Genomic DNA, 25,574 nt, shown 5'->3' on the forward strand with positions numbered 1-25,574 from the left:
GAGCTGAACAATGTCCTGCAGATGAGCCTTTTTAATGATATCAGTCTAAATGCTAAATAAGCCGGTTTGTTTTTTCCCCTCTCCCCCTTTTTTTGGCTGATCAGTTGTTTGTTTGCACGCAATGAAAAGTGCATGATGTTCATGATTGTCTGTTTCTGGCGGACATCCTCTACAACTCTTCAGGAGAGAAAGACACAGGTCAGCATTCGTCTGAAAGAGCCCTCAGAAAAAGAGAAGCGGTTTTGTTTTTGTTTTAAAAGGGCAAGGCAAATACAGGAGGGCAGCCATTTTGTTGTATACTAAGCAAAAATATATACCCTGTGACATTCATCATTTCATGATGTCACCTCAGTTTATCACAAATATTACCCTGACGTCTCTCAGAATGGAGAAATAATGACTCTCTTGCACCAAACCACGGCACAAGGACCTCCGCATCGCCACTGTGTTTTTAAAGGTTAGCAACAACTCTGTGTGGGCACCATGAGTCAGCGCCCCCTTATAAACTAATGGTTGCTTGATATTTTCACAGTTTGAACATGAAAAGGTTTATGTGTGTTAGGGCTAAGATAAAAATAAATCATAGGGTCCAGTTTCATATCGACTCTACCAGAACAAATACAGTCGTTATTAGTGACTCATTGTATTTCAGTCCTGTTCTGGGATTTGTGATTGCAGTGCAATATTTACGTACAATAAAGGTATCATGTAGCTTAACAAGTTGATCATATCTCCCAGTAGGGTCACAGTAACAGGAATCTTACATACACACAAGATGGAGAGGAGACAATGATACATAAATATAAATAAATAAATCTCTGTAAGCACGTCTATCTCCGTCCACCTGGTCTGAATAAATCCGGACTGCACAAAGAAGATATCAGATATCAGATAAAGTACTACTTCTCTGCTCAGCAAACCCCCACTGTCTGGAGTGACTTGGCATAGAGAGGAAGAGAGAGAGAAAGAGAGAGATAGAGAGAGAGAGAGAAAGAGGGGGAGAGAGAACGACAGCAAAAAAGATAGAATAAGGCAGTTAATTCATCTCCGAGCTGGAAAGCCTCATTAAAACGCTGATGAGTTTAAGGATTGCCTGAGGTAGAGAAGCCCGTTTATAGCACTGCAGTAGGGAACTGGAGTCTCGCCGTCTCCTCTGGCTCTGGGTGGAGGAGAAAAAAGGAAACGGAACGCAGGAAAGGAAAGGGAAAAAAAAGATTGCAAATGGGCAATCTGAGCCAATCGATACGCAGCGCTTCCCTACGCTTAAGCACATTGTGCACGTGCATTTGTTTCTACATACATTTTCAAAAGAGGACCTTATGCTTTATGACGTCTCTACCTCTGCTTCTCTGTAAATTAAGATAGAGTTTGTGGAAATGGGAATTGATCTGACCTTTGTATTGCATGAGGGATATAAATCTCCCCAGATCGACTTTATTGCCGAATTAGGGAGGGACATGGTGTATCCTAATTTAGGCAGTTACACCAGGCTTCAGTACCAATACAAGCAGAAGGTCATGCTCGGTGAGAACAATCTATTTTAATAGACACAGGAGTCGGCGTCGTCGCCGGCTACGGTGTGCATACGGTCTTCCCCTGTGCAGATTTAAACACACATACCTGACAGCAGGGAATTGATCCAATGGAGTTGTTTCAAACAAAGTGTTTCACTCGATGAAGGCAGACATTTAGGCCCACTCATCAGATTTTACGAGCTCCCGCAAGCCACGCTGCGGAATGGAGATGAGGATGTAGGACGCCGAGGGGTAAACCTGCAGCCGCCACCATATGCAATGGGTAGGAGTGCCTCTCATCGCCTCGCCTCGCCTCGCCGCAGAGCGCTTGAACTCATTTAGGAATGTATGTCCTACGTGTTGTGTCACTAATTAGGAACAGGCTGTTTGAGTCTTTTAATTTTGTGCGTGATCTCTCTATCTCTCCCACTTGTCATCATCAATCACTGTGGCATAAATTGTCCTCTCTGTGTATTTCTGTGCCTCTCTCGTGCTCTCTCTCCCCCTCCCTCCCTCCCTCTCTCTCTCTCTCTCTCCCTCTGGTTATCATTCTCCTTCGCATTTCTCTCGCCCTCCCTTCCTCCCATCTCTCCATTCATTGCACAGCGCATGCTAGTCTAATCTGCAGTGTACATTCACTCAGAGCGCCTCTTCTTCCTTCCTCTTCATAACGATAACCCACTCAGTTAAAAAGATACTCTCCCTGATTCGGTTTAGCTTATCGTCAGCGGCAGCAGCGGGGGGTCCTGTAAAGCAATGGCGTGTCCCTAAGTAGATGCATTCAGATCGCACAATAGAGACTCCCATTGCGCCGTCACACAGAGGAAGGGCACGGCGATGTCTCTGGTCCCTATTTAATTTTAGATCACAGTCTTCTTCTTTTTTCTTTTCTTGCTCGTTCTCTCTCACTCTCTCAGTCTCTGTCTCCCTCTGACTGCTGACTGTCGCTCTGACTGCTGTCTGTGGCTCTGACTGCTGTCTGTCGCTCTGACTGCTGTCTGTCTCCCTCTGGCTGCTGTCTGTCGCTCTGACTGCTGTCTGTCCCTCTGACTGCTGTCTGTCGCTCTGACTGCTGTCTGTCGCTCTGACTGCTGTCTGTGGCTCCCCAGAGGAGCCTTATCCACAATACTGTCATTCCAGGAAGCCAGCGGCACCTTGAGTTAGGCTGCCCATTCAGGCCTGTTGCTTTTGTCCCCCCTACATCCCCTCCCATTTGGCAGTACTATGCTTCGAGGGGGACTGGAGCCCCCACACCCCCCCCCCCTTTGATGAACCCCCAATATGAATGTCTATCCAGCAACACATCAATCAGGTGGACCCATTTTCATTGTAAATCCTGGTTGTAAATGACAGGTTGACATTTCATGAAAGTCCAGGAAGTGGGTGACGTCAGTTATTCCCAAAACATCCCGTTCAGACCCCAGCTGTCTATTCATTTAATTAAAAGCAGGGAAAAGACCCCAAATTGTGGTTATTAGACCTCCCCTGTAGGGCTTCATCAGCTACCGTAGAACATTGCAATTCCCTGCCACAACCAATTATATAGAGGAGGAGCATATACCTATATATACATACATAAGACAGAACAGACAGAATGATGTTAACTGTGCTCTTTCATGCGCAGATGCTCCACATACACACATACGCACACGCACACGCACACGCGCACGCGCACGCGCACACACACACACACACACACACACACAAACACACACACACACACACACACACACACACACACACACACAGATGACATCCACTAAAGAAAGTTTTTGCTCTTGACCTGGCCATTCTGTAAACGACAAAAGAGTCGTGCCGGAGTTGACTAACAGGCTGCTCTGGCGCAAAACAAAAGTCTTCATTACAGCGCCTGATTGATTATCTATGCTGCCCATTTATGCACACAAAGCACACGGCCTTGGCACTGGAGTCTGCATGTTTTCAACAGCTCTCATTTATTTGAATTATCTGTGTCGATTATCTGTTCCGAGGAGAGGACCCTCGCGCCGCCTTTAGCTGGGGTAGGGGATCAGGTGCAGTCAATTATGACACTGGCTCTGCGGAGTGTGTGCACCGCCTCCCTTTCATTTTGCACCTCAAAAGCAATTTTGAGCGTGAACATTGGTTTTTATGTCGGCCATACGATTTCATTTACTTAGTGATTTACTTATTTTAAAATCTCACACAGAGCTTAACAAGTATACAAGTATAGAGCTGAACAAGTGTTACAACCACTAAAAAGTAGAGTCGATACATATTTTACTTCTTTTCAAATGTCAGCAATTAACTACTTCTCTGGGAACCTTTTTTTCTGTGGTACGTAGTGTGTATTTTAAGCAGAAATAAAATGTGTCATCTGTTTTCTGTAGAGAAGTAAAGTCAAACAGCTAATTTGAGTGTATTGCTTATTTTATAAAGAGTCACACAGATTATTGTATTGTTTTATGCAAATATATGTGATTAATGTACGCATATACATTTATATGTACATTTGTAAAAATGTATGGTGTCATATCCTGTGGAAGTATTCAAAAATACCTCAAACCAGAAAAGATAGGGAATGCTTTCCCTTTAGATATATCAGATGAATTCCGCTTGGCCATTGTTCTGCTTTCAAGCAGTCAGGCAATCGGGGCCTTTGAACCCCACAGTACTCTCGCAGATGGAGACTCCCTACCTGAAGTATTCCGTCTCATCCCCAAAAGGTTACAGTCAATTAACTCCCGAGGTCCTCCCATAAACATGCCCATGTGCAGACTGGCTGCTGCTCCTGGCTGCGTGCTGTCACAGAGGGAGCTCTTGAGCCAGGAATGAAGTTAGGCTGAATTTCAAATGAAGGACATACAGTATGCTAGAAAAAAAGGAAAGAAAACACACTTGACACGATTATTATTATTTTTTCCCCCTTTCTGTGCTGCTGACTAACTGTAACCTTGGTCTCTTGTCCGTCTGAGGCACGGACCCGCATTTTACTGAGACAAAAGAAGAAGCTCCACAGAGCATTTGTTAGGTCCTTGTATAGACAATATGGCAGATTCTAATTTTACACTTTTAAACCAATCATATTGTATGTATTTTATATATGTATTCATATTCACTGTGAGGGGAGACGACGAGAGCACAGAGAACTCAACGCTAACCTTTTGAACCTGTGTGTATCTGCTTCACTGGTGAAGAGGGTGAGTGAGTTCCCGAGCTGCGGATGGGTGGAGTAGGGATGTCAGGGACTGCCAGAGAGAAGTGTCTTCCCAAGGTGAGGGAGGCGAGAGACCCTGCCGCGTGATAGTGTGGAACTTTGAAGTTGTGAATGAGTGTGAAGCTTTCAGTCAATCTTTTTTTTTTTTTTTTTTTTTTTTTCTTTTTCCCCGTCTGTCTATGTCACTAGACCCCACTCTACCCAGCTGTATTGCTCAGCAGACACTTGATATTTCTGAACGTTTAAATGCCATTGCAAGCACACACACACACAAACACAATAATGCTTGTGTGTGTGTGTGTGTGTCAGTGTTCATGTAGGGAATTGAATCAGCTTGAATAAATGCCCCAATAATTTTTTGAACAATTTGTATTCCCAATCTATTATGTCAATAAATATCAACTTACTAATTATGCCAATTATGATTCATTAAAAAATGCTAACTTTTGTAGCCGTTTGCACAGTCCCCACTGCACCGTTTAATTTAATCTCCGCTCTGAATTCCATTGTGAATGAACCACCAACTGTCAGTCCCATTGTTCCAAGTAATCTCTCAACTCCTTGAGAGAAACAGAGACACACTTCCCACTAAACAAAGCCTGATTTGCACTCACTAAACCTCAGCGGTATTTCGGGAGGGGAAGGGATTTTTTTTTTCTCCCATTTCTCATAATTTCTGCCTCTGAAATCAAAGACTTTCATTTCCCTTAGCAAGTTGGATATCCAAACTCCAAATCAAACATGATGCCATATTGCAGAAAGCTTTGAATCTTGATAGCGAGATTACCTTTAGGAAAAGCGAGTGGGGGAAGAAAAAAAAAAACACTGTTTTTTTTCGCTAACTCTCTAAAACTACAGGGGTACTTTGATTTCAAAGTAGACCTAAAAGCTTTTTCTTTTCTTTCTTCATCTTTTTTTAACAAATAGTTTTTAATCATTTTTAACAAATAATTGCCCCTTTGCTTTACCGAAACACCTTTGAAAACAATATGGCTAAAGTTGTTTAGTGCGACGCGGAGCTGGTCTCGTGATTAGTGTCCTCTTTGTAGCTCAGGAATGTAAACACATGAAACGGTTGGGGGGGGCTCTCGTGAGTTTTAGTACTCAGCCCAAGGCAACTGGGCAGTGGAGATAGAGGAGGACAAAGGTGTCTGTTTACCAGTAAATATCCCCCAGCAACACCATCTGCTTCAGTCGCCTCCCTCAGCCACCACTCAGGCCCACCCCGACTGCCAAACCAGCCCCCCTGCATGCACCTGCACTGAGGGAAAAGGGCTGTATCTTCCCCCTGTCCCCTGAGGCCAGAGTCTCACCGGCCTCCTGGCCCAAGTGCAGTGTGTGTCTCCATGTGAGGTATCTGTCCTCCGTCAACTCTCTCTCTCTCTCTCTCTCTCTCTCTCTCTCTCTCTCTCTCTCTCTCTCTTTGTTCCTCTGTGCCATGCTACATAAGGTAGTGGCATTTCAGTAGTAAGTATGGCTGTGGAATGAGCATTTTGCAGTTGATTTTAGTTCACAGGTTCATAGCTAATGCAAACTCCCTGTTGCCTCTTTTTGATTCTATATCTCCCTTTGTTTGTTTCACTCTCTCTCCCTGTCAATGTGCAACAGCGGCAGAGATCCATACATACATTTTGTGTGTGAACCGTCTGATCGAGCGGATCCATCTGACTGTTAATTCCTTGGGCTTTGAAATGACAACACCCGAGGTCACTCAGTTTGTAGGATTTCTAAAATGCACCAGAACAGCGTGTCCAGTTTCTCTCCCCACCCCCATCTTTCTCGCCCTCTCTCTCTCTCTCTCTGTTTCTCTCTCTCTCTGTTTCTCTCTCTCCCTTTCTCTGTTTCTCTCTCTCTCTGTTTCTCTCTCTCCCTTTCTCTGTTTCTCTCTTTTCTCACTTCCCGTATGTGTTTGATTTCCCCTTGACACTCAGGGAATTGTCATCACCTCGGGTCAATGTCTAAACTTTCCCATGTATCAAAATAAAGTGTAATTGACTCCATTTGCGATTCCTCGTGAGACATTGCCCTGACTGCCATTGTGATGACTGCCAAAAGCAATAGAATTGCAAAATCTTATAACTTTACTGCCAAATGTTTCTTTTGCCTCCCCCCCTTTCTCCTTTTCGTCTTTCTTTCCCACATCCTTTCTTTCCTTTGTGGATGGTTCCCCTCTCCGGTTGTGCATTTGAGCTCTCTGCTTTCGCAGTCTTTCTCCTGCCTGAGGATTTGTTCACTGTCCTTACCTGTCTCACCTTGTGTTTATCAGCGCTCCACCTCCAATCCCAAATAGATAATTGTGTCCAACCCTGGGCCTCCTTTTAAAGGTGCCTGGCAGGGGCATTGATGCGTTATTGAAGGAGTCGCTCACAATGGCTACCGTGTTATCAGCGCTGCAGCCCATGCTGATGGATCCTGATGGAATTTTTTCAAAGGGGACTCGCACATTTCATTCCCTGACTGGCTGCCCTCGCAAAGGCCTAAGCCCATCACTCAAAATAGACGGCTGTCTGTGTGAGGAGGAGGGCAGGCGTTGTGGATGGGGAGTGGTGAGAACCTGACCATAACCCATCATAGCCCTGATAGGTCACAGGCCCCAGCACAGATGAGATGTGCTTTGCTTGCGTGTGTGTGTTTTTCTTACCCCCCACTGGTAAATGGAGGCAACTCACAACTCCATTTCTGTTGTGGTGCGTTATCGCTGATTAGCCCTGCATTGGGAATGTGGTTTTTCCCCATTCAGTGTGTCCCACATCTTCTGTTTGTTGAACAAACAATACTGGATGGTGTTGTTTGTCATCGGCGTATGTATGTTTATGTTTGGCTATTTGAAAGGGTTTTTCAGAGACAGTTAAAGGTGTTATTTTCCTCCCACCTTCCACATCTTTGTACTTATTTGTAATAGCTGTATTGTAACTATATGTCGATTTCATTGTGTATTTCCGCACATCCTTTATGTGAATATAGACTTACTGCAGATAGGCATTTCTGGGCTGTTTTGATGTGTATGATGTGTTCAGTGTTGGGGCCTTTTGTGTGTGTGTGGATGTGTGCAAGCGTGTGAAAATCTGTGTGTGTGTGTGTATGTGTGCACGCACAGGCCTGTTTTCATCTTTTGTCTGTGTGTGTGTTTGTGTGTGAGTGTGCCTCTCCCTGAAGCTTAGGACCGCGCCTCTATAATTTACCTAAATGACTAGAATATGGTGTTAACTGCATCTGTAGAGATTTGCATATTTACCCTTGGCTGAGGGCTTACTTTGAAGCATATTTTAACCTTAAGGTTTGTCAAACGAAATCCTTCAGATGAAATCAACGAATGCAGTAAATCCTTAATTATGATAAAGCTTTGTTAAGTGGGGGATTTGAGGAAAAATAGAAATTACAATAATAAATGGAGCGGACGCAAAAAGGATTTCTACACCCCCCCAACCCCCCCACCCCACCCTGGCCGATTAGCATTCCACTGATGGTGAATAATAATTATGGACAGACCCATACATCGTGGGGATTTGCTCCCTTTCCACAGAGATTAATTGAATTGTGCGTCAACTATGTACTTGTTTGTTTCCTGTTTTTCAGTGATAATATTATTTATACTGCAACTCAATGGCCACCCACAACAAAGTCTCATTCATTCCCCTATTTGATAATGAAATTAATTGTGAGCCTGGATTTATGGCAGCGCGTATATTGGTGAATTTGGAAGTCTTCCGCTTCCAGGGTTTTGTGGAATATCACGGAGAAGAAGGCTAATTGAGTCCCAGCCACTCAGTCAAAACGGAACTATACTTCTCAGTTAATTCTGTGGTGTGAACTTCCCCCATTCCGTCAGTTTAACTATACATGTAAATTGCCTCATTTGTTCTGTCTCTGCACCCTTGAAGAAGCCTTTGTCAACGAGACTCTTAAGTTTCACCGTCACAGTATCCCAGGTAATCACAAGGGGGTGATTTGGTTCCTTTGTCACCACAAGAGTATCACTTTCACCCTTGCAATATGAGCTTTTTGGTGTCTCCGGCGCAGAGCACTAGTCAGCCCCTCCTCCCCAATCCCTCTTCATTACGAGCTGAAGTTGTCTGCTTTTGTCTTTTTTTTTAAGTGCTTTCACGGGGGCAGAAATGTTTCCCAAACAAACGAGATGTTCACTCAAGCTCGGAAGGGAGTAGTGTTTCCAAGTACCTCGCAACAGCGCACTTAATAAAATAGTACGCTGATTGAGTGACTGTATTTACATTTACATCACATATATGAATGTAAGAATCTATGTACACAGGTATATATTGTATGTATTTCGCCAGTATACATATGTAGATCTCTAGTTGTTTATTTGTTTATGGGATAGCTGTTGTCATGTTGAATCCTCAGAGGTTGTCCTCAAAGAATTATAGACATCAGGACTGCAGCCTTCTAGACGCTGGTCACATCTCAAGAGTCCTACTTCTATTGACTGTTATTCATTTTGTAATGGTCCCCTTGGAAAGGTTTTCATTGACCATCCCCGACTGCTGAAATTCATTTTACAGCAGGTAAATTAGAGATATGGCTGTGTCCTATTCACATAGACCAATTTCCCCTCATCCAACCTAGAGTCATTTGCAGAGGGTGAATGCGGTGCGATTCACTGAAGTATGTAGAAGCTAATGGACCTTCTCTAATGACAGCCAGTGTGCCTTATAATGGAGGTTATTATTTCATTTCCTTCTCCCACCTGTTTCTCCTCTTAGCCGAGGTGAAGTCTCACTTTTTCAACCGGATAGCTAAAGCTTTAAACAACATATACACACCTCATTCATGTCTGCTTCGTGATGTAGTCTAGGAAAGCGTGGTTTTTGACTCCGAGGTCTCACTCACACATGCACACATAAAAACGTATGTATGTGGCACATTGATTTGCTCAGCGATGTTTTTGAGCATGGTTGGAGCAGACCATGGAGGCTTTAATCCTGCATTGTGATGCCAAGTAGATATTCTGCAGTGACCTTCAGTCTAGTTTTAGATTTCATTTGCCTTTGTTTGCGCAAGCTCAGACATTATTTAAACGTCTATCCATCCTTTATGCCACGAGAGGGAGGCCACACACGAGATAAATCTCCATTCCCACTGTAACCTTTGAAAGCAACACAAGAATAAGGAATGAAATATTGATACATTTCGTCCCATAAATCCAAATTGAAAATTGCCCCATTCAACAAATGGCTAGGTATAATGCTGACATCTTCACATTAGGGCCGATGATTTGGTATTTGGTGTTGTACATCCCCTGGCTTTTATGACGACTGACGTTATATTTTGTTGGCAGTTTATTGGGAGTGCAAATGGGAGCCAGTTTAATGAAATAGTTCTCCTCTGTCACATCCCTGGGAAAATAAATACCAGGGACGGAGGCCTAGCAGAACACCACAAACAGTAATGATGTTGTAAATCTGTGGAGTGGTGACTAGGGCAAGAGTTTGTCTTCTAGTACAACTCTATCACCGATGCAATAAGCTTTTACTTTTGGCTCGTCTCGTCGAGACGGAGGAAGAAACATGGTTATAAGGCTGGCAAATCTAACCGAGACAGGAGGACGAGAGAAAAAAAAAGAGAAGGAAAAATCCAGGTGCGAATCGTTTCTTGGACAAACATAAAAATGACATTTCCTTCATAGAGACCTTTTGAAGTACAGGTTTGATTTTTCTAAGAATATGTTGAGTTAGAGAGCGATATATAAATACTTGTCAACCACTGCAGATGATTCATAGTTTACTGCCTGCCATTAAAATGAAGGTGCCGTCTTGCTGACTGCAGTCATTAGCGTACTAAAGTATCATATGCAGAAAAAATTGTAAGAAACTTGGCACTGGAGAAAGACAAAGCTTTAAGGTTAGTATTTCTCCATGTCCTGATTTGTGAGAAATGGGCATGTTTTGTGGAAGCTATTCATGTTTCTTCTGTTCCGTAAACATACACCATAACGTCACTAATAATGTTTCAAAGGGATGCTCTATGCATGTAAACATGTGTACCCCCTCTCATAATGTCACTAAAAATTTTCCAAAGGGATGCTCTATGCATGTAAACATTTGTACCCCCTCTCATAACGTCACTAATAATGTTCCAAAGGGATGCTCTATGCATTTAGGATTGGTTGCACATAGAGCTCTGTTTCTGTCCAAAAATATACCAAAAAGGAAACGTGACCCATATGTCAGCAGCTGCATGCATTGTTTAGATCAAATCTAGAAATGTGTGAAAATACAGTTCAGCTTTATATACAGCAATACCTGTGTGAGTATGAAGAAAGTAGGTTACTGTGGTGATTAGATGTAATACTTTGGTCACTGTTGTCCATCTTGTCCCACAGAGTGTCAAATAAAGCATGTTTATTTTCAAGCAGGGAGAAGGGCTTTCGTTTGATGTTTCTCCCCGGCCTGTCATGACATCAGCACATTGCTCTATATTAGTCTCTCACGGCGAGTTTAGCTCACTCATAACCAGCCGGAGTCAGCGTGATCGGTGACTCAACCCAATTATAAGCTGACCCCTCCCACCATCTCCCCATCCCCTCCAGCTTCCTGTTGTTCTGCATTAGGAAAGGACAGAGTAGTTTGCACATTACTGTGAATCTCCGCACATCTAAGTCTATCCATCTTGAGATGTTTGCCCAGCCTGCCCACATCCCCTCCTCATCTCCTTCTTCTCCTTCTTCTTCTTCTTCTTCTTCTTCTTCTTCTTCTTCTTCTTCTTCTTCTTCTTCTTCTTCTTCTTCTTCTTCTTCTTCTTCTTCTTCTTCTTCTTCATGGCCTCATGAGGAGAGGAGGGGGAGAGACGTGGTAAACTGCTGAACCCCCCCACCCCCGCGCCCGCCGCTCGCCTGCTCGCCTGCCCGCCCCCAGTCCAGGAGTTCACCTGGGGCTTTGTGAGCCTTGATTAGGGGGACCGTAAATCCGGTGTTTGGCGACGTTCCTCCAGCGCGCCCGCTTAATGGCTCAGTGACTCACGCTTCACCTTTGGCTTTGTTGCATCTGGCCCTTGGTTGATTTCTCTCCGCAGGCAGGCCTGCGGGTCCCGTCCTCTCTTCAGTTTCCCATTTTGCTATAATCTCGTTGTCGTCTTTCTCGTATATAAATTGTAGGACAAAGACACAAGGGTGCCTTGGAAGTCAGACCGCACTGGCCTCACCTTGTCTAGATAACTCTGGCTTCCATGCTATTTCTGTGAGGAGGAAAATAAGCATTGGTTGGCCTTTACTGCCACGGCTTCCTCTCTAACGTAATACATCAGAATTACAATTAGCCTCATGCCCACAAGGTTGCTTTTATTGACATTTTTCAATGCATTGAATTTCCGTGTTTGTATATGTCTGAAAATCTGTGAGAAATACCTACACTCTGGTGTGCTTTTAATTGAATCTGCAGCCCCCAGTACACATTCCATGTCTGCCTGCATTTTCAAGACTTTTGCCTTCTGTTGCATAACTGTGTTTTCTCATTGTGACTGCATAATGGATTCTTTTGTAAGCTGCATATCAGGGATATAATTGCACTGTCTATCAAAAGTTTGTGTACACACGGAATGAGCAAATTTACATAGAATGCAAAATTCCTTCTCTCTGTATATAACCTTAATATTAGAATTCTTAGTCATCTTTTATACAACAAATTAGAAAGTGTGTATTGACTTTTTTTATGAGATATAAAGCATAAACAATGAAAGTAAAGAATTAAAATTTCAAGCAGGTGTGTTCAAACTTTTCTCGGACAGTTGATAGAAATGCCTTTGTATAATGTTCAGTTGAATGGGCCATAGTTAGTCAGAGTAAACAAACCAGTAAAGCAGCATAGACCTCTAAAAGTAGTCTGTCCAGTCTGCCTGTCCTCAAAAAGTTTATGGTCGAGAGTGCAGACTTTTAAGGAACCTCCTTAGACTCAGGTCTGTCTCTCTCTCTCCCTCTCTCTCTCTCTCTCTCTCTCTCTCTCTCTCTCTCTCTCTCTCTCTCTCTCTCTCTCTCTCTCTCCCTCTCCCTCTCCCTCTCTCTCTCTCTCTCTCTCTCTCTCTCTCTCTCTCTCTCTTTCTCTCTCCCTCTCCCTTGCGTCGGGGCGCTGACCCTCTCAGTCGGACTTGAGTCAGCCTTTAGTGGAGTGATCATCGGGAGCGCGGCTATCAATACCTCTAAAGCCAAAACAGCGATCACAACACGGCTGGCCCAGGGGCAGCGGCATCCTGTCTGATCCCCACACCCACTCACCCCCCCCCCCCCCCCCCCCCCCCCCCACTCCCCCTAAGACACAGGGGGGAAGCGCTTTGAAGTGCAGACTTGAAAGAGCTCATCTGAATAGTGAGTGATGGAGGGGCTGCAGGAGAGCTGTGAATGGTGATTACACACAGATTAGCGGAGGGCACCGTCTCCTGGCTGAGGCCACCGTGGCTCGGGGCCCAATCACTGGCAGCCATGGCGGCATGGAGATGCAGTTCCTAGAGTTGTTTACTTATGACATTAGGAGTTGTCACTTCGAGATGGGAAATGACAAATCAGATATCAGTCAGCAAGCCCTTCTAAATCACACTGCTATGTTTTATTTTTAGGTTTTTTTGTTGCCTTCATCGTGCCTTATCATTCTTTGTTTTTGTGTGTTTTCCAGTCTCTGCACAGATTCTGAAGGCCAGTCTGGACAACATGGAGCGCCAGATCCAGAGGCTGGAGAACGACATCACCAACTTCCCCAAGAGCGAGGACAAACAGGACAAGTTTGTGGAAAAAATGTCCATATCCTTTCAGTCTGACTCCTCTGTTATGAATCCTCTTTGACCATGTCCGAGCAGGTAGGAGCTGAGATTACATCTTTCATTTCTATGACATGAGTTTCCTTTTGACACACACACACACACACACACACACACACACACACACGCGGTAGGCATGTATGAGCTGCAGGCAGTCGTCACTCGCAGCGAATGCGAAGACCTCCGCGGTGAGCAGTTGAACCTCCAGGGGGACTGAAGGGATGGGCAGAGCTCCCTGGTGGCGTGATGTTTATCGGTGCACCGCCCTCTCTCCCGAGACCCCTGAGTAGGCGCAGCCTGGGGGCTATTTATAAATGGCTCCTCCACTTTCTCCCCCTTGGATCATAATAGAGCCCCAACCCCTCCTCATTTATCACCCACACTGATTTAATCTCCTGACCAACCACAGGGCCCTCTCCTCAGGAACCCTTCTCTGGGCATCATCTCTCAAGGCTCCTCTCCCATTTCGGTATCAGAGTGCTTTCACTTAAGGTCAGCGTTGTGGTTCGGCGCTCAAATTCAATTTGCGATACTGTAGCACTTTTTTTTTTTTTGCCCCTTTTGTTTTGACAAAGAGAGGTTTGGCAGGCAGGTTTCTCTCTGACACAAGTGTTTACATATTGGTTATGGGATAAAAAAGAGGAAAGTAAAATGGTGGTTTCGAATGCTGCTTTCGCATAGACCCCTTTTCAAAGACCTAACAATTGAGCTAATTTCCTCTTTGTGCTTTCGGTAATGCAAACTGTGAGGAAAAGAAGAAAAAAAAAAAAGGCATTGGTAATTCATCAATCACCAGAAGCCTTCCATATGTTCCACAGGCACTCTGTATAGACGGCACAAAACCCCCACTTCTCCTCTTTGCTCCCAAGTTGGTATCAGAGATTTATCAAAGCTTACTCAGCACTTTGGGTGGCACAAGAATAATAGCCCTCCAACGCATTAACAATCTGCTCTGAGTCAAAGAGGGATGGTTAAATTTGCGTAATTAAAATATAGAGAGCTCTCCCCCGCCATGCTGCCGGCTCGCTCTCTGTGTGAATGGAAGAGAATAAGCCAGGAAGGCAGCCAGGGCCCCCGGTGTCCGTATCGATTATCCCCGGGCTCCTCCGAGGATTTGAACTTGAGCGAAAGGAAATGGAGAAGTGCAGATGCACTGCTGCAGCCATCTGTGTACAACGCCTGTCTGCGCCACCACCCACCCCCCCACCTCACAACCCCCACCCCCAGAGACTTCTAAAAGCCAACCTGGCCCTGACTTGGAAAAACACTAACACCACGACTTCTCCCTCGCTCCCCTGATCTGTCATTAGAGGCAGGATTCAGGAGGACAGGGTCATGGGCTCAGATCTGTATCGCTGTAGAATAGCGGAGAGTTGTTTCACCCCTTCCCCCCGTCTAAGGTGGAGGCTGAGGAGAGAGCTAGGGAAGCAGAAAAAAAGGCGAAGGCAAACCGCTCTCCTGAGCTGCAGCCAGGGGCTTTTATTTCCTTCTTCTCCCCCCAGCAGGAGAACCAGCAGGAGGGCAATCCTTCTGGAGTGATAGCCGATGACTCCGGGCGTTGCTCTGCTTCAGATGCTCACTGATTGACTGTCCTTCCTTAATGTTTTTTTTTTTTTTCCCTATTTCTTTCTTTTGTAATCAGCTTCAACATTATTTTGACCCAGGTTTGACCTCCATGCGCATGTCATCAGTCACTACATGTGGTGCATATGTTAGTGGAAATAAATCGGTTGTTTCTGAGGATATGGCGTGCCCCCCTTCCTCTCGTAACCTGTGTACAATCAATTCACATGATTGGGTGCTGAGAGTGATCCCTCTCGCTTTCAGAATAAAAGATGTCTCGGGGTGCCTGCAGTTGAAGGAAGAGCTTGGCTCCAGGTGTAGATTCTATGCAAACGTTTTCTTCCACTGCTCACCATTTTTAGTGTGCAATTTATTTAGGTTAAATCACACTTTTACAGACTCATTGTTTTCAGACTTACACAATTGAGCTTTGAAAATGAAAAGTTTGAAGTGCTCATGAGATAACACACAAAAGGGATACAATCTAAAGCTCTAGTTAAAGGAAACAAAGGAAATTAAATAATGAACGGCAAAACTTTTTATGAGGAAAATATTTTTTGTGTATACAGTGATAAAAAAAGTGATAAACCAGAAAGAAAATTACTAGACTACCAGTGTGCTAAAAGAAAATTTGATTTAAAGGTAAAAGGGGAGACCACACATTTAAGTGAGTGACAGGAACTCATTGGGAAGTTGATTGCATATGCCATCTTGAGACAGCTTAATTATGAATAGCAGTCTTTTTTATAAAGGTAATTGAAGCCATATTCTGAATATATGTTTTTTTTTTCTGATTTCATTGCAAAGTCAACACTGACACTCGGCAAGAAATATAAATAAAACTGATGCAGATATTAAATGAATGTCACAAGTGGTTGTTGTTTATCTGCAGCTGTAGCTCAAGCATGTTTGGACCACCAGGCTTATAAGAACTAAATGCTGGCCTGCAGTAGTGCTATTGGTTTGTGGTATCAGTCAGAGTTAGTCAGACGTTCCACCCATCTCCCCCCCTCAAGCCCCCCCCCCCCCCCCCCCCCTCCTTCCTTCACCCGGCGTGAATGACTTCTTCACATCGTATATTGATATTGATACTTTTTCTGCCATTCCATTACTTAAATGTATGCAAATTGCCGAACACGGCAGTGTGTTCAGCAGTTTGGTGATTTCTATCTATCAGAAGTAATGGTTCCCCACAAAGGCTTTTAAATGACATACGAGCCACGGGAGACCCCTAACTCACTCCAGGGCTTTCGGGTGAGCGCGGGCCCCGGTAGATGTATGGTGGGTTGACACGGAGTCGTGTTGCCCCTGGTAAGGGGAGGAGAGGGGGGGGGGGGGGGTGCTGGTGCGCGGGGACCTTGCATACTGGGCGGATAATGGGTGCATGGAGGGTCACAGCGGTGTGTGGCAGCCACACTGAGCTTTGATGGATGAGGGAGCTTGTCTAATAGATCTCCGTACTCGGCACTCTACGCCATAATTCAGCCTGTTTGATATTTAGCCTAACCTTTCTGCTCCCGGGGGGACGTCAGAACACAAAATCAGTTTTATTTTCATTTTATTTCATTCTTTTTTTTGATCCTGAGGAAAACACACAAATCTTACTTTTCATTCTTGATCGGCAACTTTTGTTAGGATGAATGCTCCATACAAATACAGGAGGAATCTTTATTATTCACATACATGTTAGAGGGCGTGTTGCTGCATGTCTGGTGAAATGACTGGCCAATCAGTATTTCATCTAACGTCCCAATGAGATGAGTGCATAGCATTTCATGGCAGCCATCTCAGACAGTCATACATATGTAGTAGCTATATATACACATCATAAAACTTCACCTGAAACCTGAATAGCATTTACTCTCACTCGTTTCAAGTCTGACATTAAAAGGGTTCTTGTATGCACAGGGGATATTTGCGAGGGATAGATGTGCTTACTGTAGAGGAGGATTCGGCTTTGAGGCCATTTGTGACAAACAGCAGTAACTCAGTAAGCCCACTGGGTCTCCGGCCCATTCATAGCAGTGCTATCAGTGTGTGCCACTGGGGTTCTCCGTCATAAGACCAGCCACACATACACCGCCTCAAACAAAGACATTGTAATTTAATGTCTCTCTCTCCATGGGCTCGCAATGCAGTGAATTATGGGAAAGGGAGAGAGTGTCTCTGCCTCGGAGGTTGTGTTTCCTAGTTAAACATAATGGCAATCCATATGGTGCCCCGAAACGTGAGGCCCACTGGCAATCTCACAACAGAGCTGTATAATGTGTTGCTTTCGAAAATACAGCTATGTTGTTATATGCTGTTATAAACTCAACCACAGGATTTTTATCACCCACAGTAAAGTCCTACTCAGTCGCCACAGGCAGTGGAAGATAAACTGAGTTTTTTTGTCTTTAAAAGATGCGGTTGAATAGCCATTTATTATGAGTATAAAACATGTAAAGTTTTATATGGTCAGTCATTACACATATTGTGTCCATACACATTTCTGGTTTTGGGGTGAAATGAAACCAATTCCTGAGGCTGTTCCTGAAGATGTTTACTCCTTTAATTTTGGACTGGCACTTCGTTTCAGACTAAAATGACTGAAATGACTGAAATTCAGCACCAATCATACGCCAGAGTAATTGATCCTTGCAAAAGCAAACTCCTCTGAAGCCTTTCCGTTTCCCAAGAGCCTGGCAGAGTAAATTCCAGGCGCTGGGGCTAAGGTCTTGTAACTCATATGAGATGATGAACTGGCCCGTATCTCTCATCCCCTGACTGTGCTCTGATGCCTATCCTGGCCTTTTGTTTTGTGCTTGTTTGTTGCAACACTGCTCCCTACAAGAGAATGCTATTGTTCAGGAGCAATGGCCCAGTTTAATTCACCACGTGTCGCAGGAGATGATTTTAATTAACAAATTCTAATGGGTGCCAAGCTGAACAAACAATATCAGCTGAAATAATAATTGTAATTCTAATAATGATCATCATAAAAACATAAAGAGGATGGGAGATGTGTGTGTGTGTGTGTTTCACTGGTGGTGGTTGGGGGTGGAGGGAGTCGAGGGGGGGTAACAGACTTGGCACGGGTGTCTGTGATTATGTTGCTGTCTAACCGAGATTCATGTTTATTGGAAAATGGCAGCCGAAGCCATGTGTTTTGTGTGATATCATTTTGCATATGCTAATGCTCTTGATTGCCTTGATCTGTGACTGGATGGAGGAGCAGTGTCTGAATGAGAAAGAGGCTCCATGACTGCCTCTTCAAATCCCATTTATAAAAGCTGTGACTGTTCGACACAACCGGTTTGCGCTTTGGGGAAATGATTGCGTTTTGCATTGTAATGTTGGGGGATTGTATTTAAGTCAACATCAATTGAGGCCACTGATGCTAAAAGCAGCTCGCACTGAATTTCAACTGTCTGAGTGTTGATTTTGTGAAATACAAGGTGGCATTGACACAGAACGGAGCATGTTAATTGCAATTAATATTCATAATAATTTGTTAATACATGTTTGCATAAATAATACCATAAATCTAAGTTAGTGCTGCTTTGACATATTTACCCATAGCAGACAGCCATGGGCTTAAAGCCATGTCATCATTCTCTTCTGATGAGCCTGCCAGTGGAGATGGATTTATTGTGTGACATTTGTCTGTGCCCATTGGTAGAACAGGAAACCAGTGTCAAAACGATTGTCCTTGGCAGAGCACAGACAGGTCTCCTCATGTGTTTTCTCAATCAGTGGTCTCTGGAAGACAAAGCTGTCATTCTGCTCGCCGATGCTCCATTACTGTTGTCTTTTCCTCAGTCGAGCCCCTGGACCCCTTGAGACACATACGTCTCAACAGCAGTCTGGGCTTTAGTGACACTCCGATGAGACGGGGCACATGTTTCGCCAATCATGTTTCATAAATCATCATTTTGTCTTTGCCGTGGTTGAGTTTTCCTCTCCTTTTTTTGTCTTTTCTTTTTTTTTTCTCTCTCTTTTTATGTCGTAATGTTCTCCCCTTCACGGTCAGAAAAATGTCTCAATGCGCGGGTATCATTATGCGCGTGAAACTCCCTGGAAATTCAACAATCAATGTCTCGTTAGGCGGGGCGGGAATGGGACTGATTTGGCAGGTCCATTAACTCGGAGTGTGAGTTGACACCAGATCTGAGGCTGGGCCTGACAGCCCGAGTGCCCCAAGGGTGGAGGTGAATTCGGCGTGGCTTCAGTCGACTGCTTCTCCCACTGATCTGTAATCAGTGGCCTGATGTCTGTGGGGTAGGCCCAAGCTCAGTGAGAGGGGTGAAGTTGTCTATGCATCTGGTCCCACAGGCCCCATGCTAAATGTCTGTGCTTTTCCTGAGCCCTCCCTTTTGTTTTGTGGGACGCAGATGGTGCTGCTTTTCGGCACAGCTATCACACATGAATTAGATGATGCACAAAGCTTCCTTTTGGGAGATTCCAAAATGACGTTTTTTAATAAGGAACATCGTTTAATTTTGCTTCCATTGCAATGCACTTGGCCTTGATTTCTTCAGCAGAGAGCCTAAATGTAGACAGCGCACCATATTGTGCAGTGGCAAGGCATTCATCTGTGGCATAATCTTCTATCCTCTTGGAAAGTCTCAAAAAATAGACTGGCTGGATAATGACCATGTTTGCTCCGTCAGCCTTTGAATTTCACACATCATTAAGCCACTTTATCTAGGTGTTGTGCAAGTCTTAGCCTAGAGAGTCAAATAAAGTAGGCTAGCCACAGGATGTCTGTGTCTAAGAACGTGTGTGTGGGTGTGTATGTGTGCGAATGTGTGTCCCTGTGTGCCTGTCGAGGGGGGTGGCTGGGGTATGTGTGTGTCATTAGGGGGGGGGTGTATGTGTGTGTGTGTTTGCTAGGCCTGATAGAAAGTCTCTGCCACCTCCAGTGCTGTGGCTGGATCCTGTGTGGGCATCTTTTGGAGGGGTCTGACTGGCACCGTGGGCATTCATCCTCTGCACCTCAGTGGGTCCGCTCTGGCACCTCCAGTCTGCACCTCATTACTCTCCCAAAAGACCTGGGCTTAACGCCGGGGTAATAGACAGAGCGTGCCGCTGCTCATTTGTCACGAGCAGACGGCTGCGATGCAAAGCAAACCCCCCCCCCACCACCACCCCCAGCCCCACCACTTCACCCCCGCCGGCACTTGTTGCACGGCATGGCGGGTAATCCAGCCGCGGCAGCACAGACACTGGAGCGTGCTCCTCGTGCCTCACCGGCTCGCCTGCTGTCATGGCTCTCCATTTCACTTCTCATTTGATGTTTTAATGAAAATCCCCCTAGCAAAAAAAAAAAACTCTCTCCCCTGTACGGCGCCATTGTCGGGCAAACAGCTTTATCAAATGCAAATGGGGAGGGAGGAAAGCATGCTGTTATGCTCCTCTCCTCAAAAAGAGTTTGCCTCTTTGTGTTTGGGGGAAAAAAGTGTGGAGAGAGGGAGCATGGGGAGAATTTGAGCACTGGCAGGATAGCACAGACAGCCTAATGCAACGTCCAGTGCTTGGCACCCTATGCACTCTATGAGGCTTAAGCCTCTCTCCGTTTCCTGCCTGTCTCGACATTCGCCGTCAACGTTTACTGCCTCGAAATTGTTGTAACCAGCTAATGTCATTGCCGATGCTCCAATTACTTGTAAAATGCCGAGTGGAAGTCCATTTAATCCTCGGTCACATCCTGCAGACACACATCTGAGACATCAAGAGTCCCATTCTGAGGCAGACATGAAAAACATTCACCACTGGCGCCGCTAATTTATTTATTTATTTGTTTATTTAGTCGTTGTTGTTGTTGTTACTGCAAATAAGTGGCAGTAGGCAAGGCCAGTGGCACTCAGGAGGGGCCGCTGCCTGATTAAGCGGCCTCAGCATCATTAGCCAGGATACGGTAGCGTCTGCAGCGAGAGTGGCAGGCTGGCACCGTATGTAAATCTAATGACTGCCAGAAGAATCTCACCACACATCTCAATAATCACATTCCCCTCCCATCTGACGCCGTCTCAGAAGAAGGCAGACGAACGGCGCTCTTCCTCCCTCCATTGGCTGCCACTCCCGCTCCTTCATTCCCCTCCTTCGGTTTTTAGTGGCCCCCTTGCTACGTGCCTTCCGATAGGCCCAAGGCTTTTCTGTCACTCATCCAGTCCATTGGTGCCGTCTCTCTGCACAGACATGCCATTAGCTAGATGTATTAACTGCATTCTCCTGCTTTGAACCAATTAGTGTGTTCATTATGCAAAGTGTACTAATTATCTCCCAGTTACAAATTGATTGTGAGATATAATGTCTTTGTCGGACTGGAGTCAGTGAAGGTATTTTCCCTGCCGCAGTCTAGTCTAGGTAGCTGCTTTTAAAATGCTATGAATACGGGAGATGGCAACACAAAGTCTAGACTCCGCCAGGTTACTTTCAGAGATCCTCGGTAAGTAAACTCTATTTGAGGGGGAGAGGGAGAGAGGAAAAAATGGAGCCCCTAATTAAAATGAATTTCTGACAGTCGGGAACACTAACAATTACAAACTGCAATCTGATGTTAATCAACGGGGGTTTTCTCCATTAATTGACAAAATTAGTGTCATCAATCACGCCAAGGGGGTGGTCTGTGGAGAAATGCCATTTGAGAGACATGGTATCCTGCCAGTGCCTGTCTCCACAGGGGAGGCAGTGGGACGTTTTGTCTCGAGGACAGTCTCCGGGAAAAGAACTCTCCGGATCCCTGACACAGACATCAACTCACTTTTCAACACATCTCTCTCTCTCTCTCTCTCTCTCTCTCTCTCTCTCTCTCTCTCTCTCTCTTTCTGTCTCCCTCTTTATTTCTCTCTCTCTCTCTGTAATGCACATCAGCTCCCTCTGTGGTACTTGGCATCCCTTTCTTTCCTCACTGGTGATGCTTTGCTGTGCTGCTGTCAGTCAGCTAATGAACCCCACACCCTACATGTGCTTCCCCACCTCTTCATAAACAACAAAATATTACAAAAACTCCAACTAGATTCTGTCTCTCTTCCTATAGTTTTGTTTCTCACGATTTGAAATGCCTGAACAAGCTGATGAGCACGCTGTGTCTGCCTTCTATCTTTGCCCGGTGTGCTATAAATCCACTCTGTGATAATTGACTGCTTCATCGATGCAGGAGATCAATGCGGTGGTACTGTTGCATGTGTCGCTCGATTGGCTCAGGCCATTCAGACAAAGTGCCTCCACACAAATTAGTTATTGCTCTATTTTTGTTGTTTGAGAGACTATTGTCTCCGTTACAGTTCGTGTATATCTGCCGAGACCTATATCGGCTAACCTACTGAGATGGTTCTTGTATAGCCCTTTCAGCGAGGAGGTCAGCAATTGTAAATGTCTTGCTTCAGTGAATTATTCAACACCAGCCCACGTGCCTAATGGTACTCTGTTTTGCAGTCCACAATGGAAGAAACGCCTTGAAACCATTTTCAATATTTGCTGGATTAAGTCTAATCCAGACTAATATAAATGAGATATGACATCATCTATTTCTTTTGAGAATGTCTGAAGACAATGTTTTAAACAGTGGATGGGTGTTGAAGTCTGCTATTTAAAAGGCCATTAGCTTATGATCTCTGTCTCAACACAAGCACCATTACAATTTCATATTTCAATCACCATCATAGTGACACAGGACTGCATCAACATTTAGAATAGTTCCTACCTATATTGAAGTCTTATTCATTCATATGCAGCAATATGAAGTCGGTACTATGTCCGATTCTGCTGGTCTGTAGTCGATCCGAAGTCAGAGCTGTTTAAGAGTTGGTCATGAATTAGTATAGACCTCCTACCATATGTGAACATGGCCCTATTGAGATGTGAGATTTTTGAGTTTCACCCGAGGTTGGCCTTCTCAGCAGAGGGCCCTTACGCTCGCACAGACTGAGAGACTAAAGCCCTGTCATTTAAAACAGCGGCCGGATGTGGAGAGACGGTGCGGTGCGGTGCGGTGCGGCAGAGGGAAGCGGGCCTGACCTTGAATTGACTTACAGTGATGGAGACTTAGCACTGATCCTCCTGGCTTTCCTGCTTCTCAACCCTGCCAGTGGCAGAGTGCATGGGCAGAGCTCTCCGGCACAAGAACTGAAAATGATCCGATGATGGTCATCAGAAATGAAAGAATAAAAGAGACAGGTCTTTTTTTTTCCACCTTCTCCAAATTACATTCATTTTCTTTTTACCACATACCTCTTTCCTGTCTCTCCCTCCTCACACCCCCTCTGTGCTCTCGCTCTCGCTCTCTCTCTCTCTCTCTCTCTCTCTCTCTCTCTCTCTCTCTCCCTCTCCCGCCCCCCTCCTCCCTTTTCTGTCTTTTACCTTCTCTTTGCTCTTCTCTTGCTCATTCTGTCTCTCACACTTATTCCATACAGACCCAAGCTGTGAAAGTAAAACATGAAGTGTACATTTTTGTTCCATTAAATTGCTTTAGAAAGAGAAACCAGAGAGAGGAGGAGGGTGAGGTAGAGGTAGAGAGAGAGAGAGAGAGAGAGAGAGAGAAAGAAAGAGTGTGTGAGAGTGAGATAGAGAGAGCACACTCTACTAAGATGCAGGTTGCCATGAAGTTAGCCCCTGGTTGCATCATGCTGCTGCGGCTCAGCGGTTAGCACCTCCTCGCGCTTATCGCCGCGCATCAGGAAACAGATGCTAAACCTAAACTCCAAAGGAGCCCCCCCCCCCCCACTGTAGCGGGGCACAGGAGTCAAAATCAGGACTGTGTCACGCAATCAGCCGCCATCTGCTAGCTTCAGACTCTTATGTGGTAGTGGCGTGGTGAGGGGAGAGAGGGGAGGTCCCTTCACCCAGCAGTGATGGTGGGGTGGGGGTGGGGGGCGGCTAGGGGAATGTAGGAAGGGTGGAGGACAAGGCCACGTCACGGTGAGGCAGCGCTGAGAAGCTGATGCGAATGAGGCATTTTCCGATGCAGTGATTAAAGTGATGGAGGAGCCGAGTGATCTCATTCATCTCGGAGCAAGGTGATGAGGGAGAGAGGAGCGCCGAGGAGAAGAGATCTAGGGCAGGAGGCGGGTGTGGCACATGGTTGACGATGCCCAGGGAAACACCAAGGCACTGCCCTTAGAGGGTGGGACGGTCATCTCCTGACAATCTTTTCTGGAAGGCTGTGCAGTTTGAAGTTCAAAGCTCTTTATGTTTTCTGTTTTTTCTTCCTTTCCCTCTTTCTTTCTTTCCCCTTCTATTTCTTTCTCTCTCTCTCTCTCTCTCTCTCTCTGTCTCTGTCTCATTTGGTTGGCCTTTCGTCTTTGTCTTTCTGTCTTTCTCAGGTGTGAGACCCAGCTCAGTCATTTCCATGAATGCTTTCGATTTGTTCACATGTTTTAAAAGTGTTGCTTCTTTTTTCGTGGTGAACCACTAATCCATCACTGTCTCAGAGTCGCTGGCTGTTTGTTGGGGAAATGTTAGACTTTAATCATTTTAATTGCATTGCAGCTCTCCGCACATTCTCTGTAATTACTCGTTCGAGAGAGGCTCTCGTGGAAATGTGTGTTCGCCGCTGTCATGGCCGTCCGTGTTATCTTGTTATGGAGCCACTTTGCACTTTCACTTTTATCTACCGGGAGCCGTGTGCGGTGGTCTGACGTCAGGAAATCAGTGCTCCCCTTCCTCCCGGTGCCTGCCAGTGGTCTGGCTCTCATTTAATTACAGCGCGAGGTGGCACCTACCAGGCTTCCCTCGCCAGAGACTTCCTGTCATGTATTAGATCATGCTGCTGGCCTCCCTCCCTCTCTCTCTGCCTCCCTCTCTCTCTCTCTCTCTCTCTCTCTCTCCTCTCTCTCCTCTCTCTCCTCTTTCTCTCTCTCCCTCCTCTTTCTCTTCTCTCTCTCCTCCTTCTCCTCTCTCTCTCCTCTATGTATTAGATCATGCTGCTGGCCCTCCCTCTCTCTCTGCCTCCCTCCCTCTCTCTCTCTCCCTCCCTCTCTCTCTCCTCTCTCTCCTCTCTCTCCTCTTTCTCTCTCTCCCTCCTCTTTCTCTTCTCTCTCTCCTCCTTCTCCTCTCTCTCTCCTCTATGTATTAGATCATGCTGCTGGCCCTCCCTCTCTCTCTCTCTTCCTCCTCTCTCTTTCTCTCTCCCTCTCTCTCTCCCTCCCTCCCTCTCTCTCTCTCTCTCTCTTCCTCCTCTCTCCCTCTGTCCCTCTCTCTCTCTCTTTCCCTCTCTCTCTCCCTCCCTCCCTCTCTCTCTCCTCTCTCTCTCCTCTATGTATTAGATCTTTGCTGCTGGCCCTCCCTCTCTCTCCCCTCCTCTCTCTTTCTCTCACTTCCTCTGAATGTTTTTTTTTTCAATTTTTTTCCTGTTTCTCCCTTTCCTTTCCTTTTCCTTTCCTTTCCTTTCCTCCATTTCCATCGCTCTCATCATTTTCTGCCACCTCACACACATTCACACTCATATTTGTTCCATCATTCAATCAATATCCGTCTCCACCTCCCTTTTCCCCCCTTCCTCCCTCTCTGTTGCTCTGTGTCTGGATGAGGAGGACATGCTCATTTTCTCTCCCACACTG

The 25,574-nt window shown here is 45.4% G+C and overlaps 1 protein-coding gene across 7 annotated transcripts in view; it reads left to right on the top strand.

The window, feature by feature from the left end:
- The window catches only part of diaph2 (diaphanous-related formin 2), a 386,793-nt gene that overhangs the window by 279,148 nt on the left and 82,071 nt on the right, over nucleotides 1-25,574 (top strand). For all 7 annotated transcript variants that reach the window (XM_031587577.1, XM_031587582.1, XM_031587583.1 and 4 more), the window contains one exon: nucleotides 13,329-13,453. In XM_031587577.1, coding sequence (XP_031443437.1) covers nucleotides 13,329-13,453 — 125 coding nt within the window. The remainder of the gene's footprint in view (nucleotides 1-13,328; nucleotides 13,454-25,574) is intronic.

Source organism: Clupea harengus, chromosome 20 (assembly GCF_900700415.2).
Source record: "Clupea harengus chromosome 20, Ch_v2.0.2, whole genome shotgun sequence".
NCBI lineage: Eukaryota > Metazoa > Chordata > Actinopteri > Clupeiformes > Clupeidae > Clupea > Clupea harengus.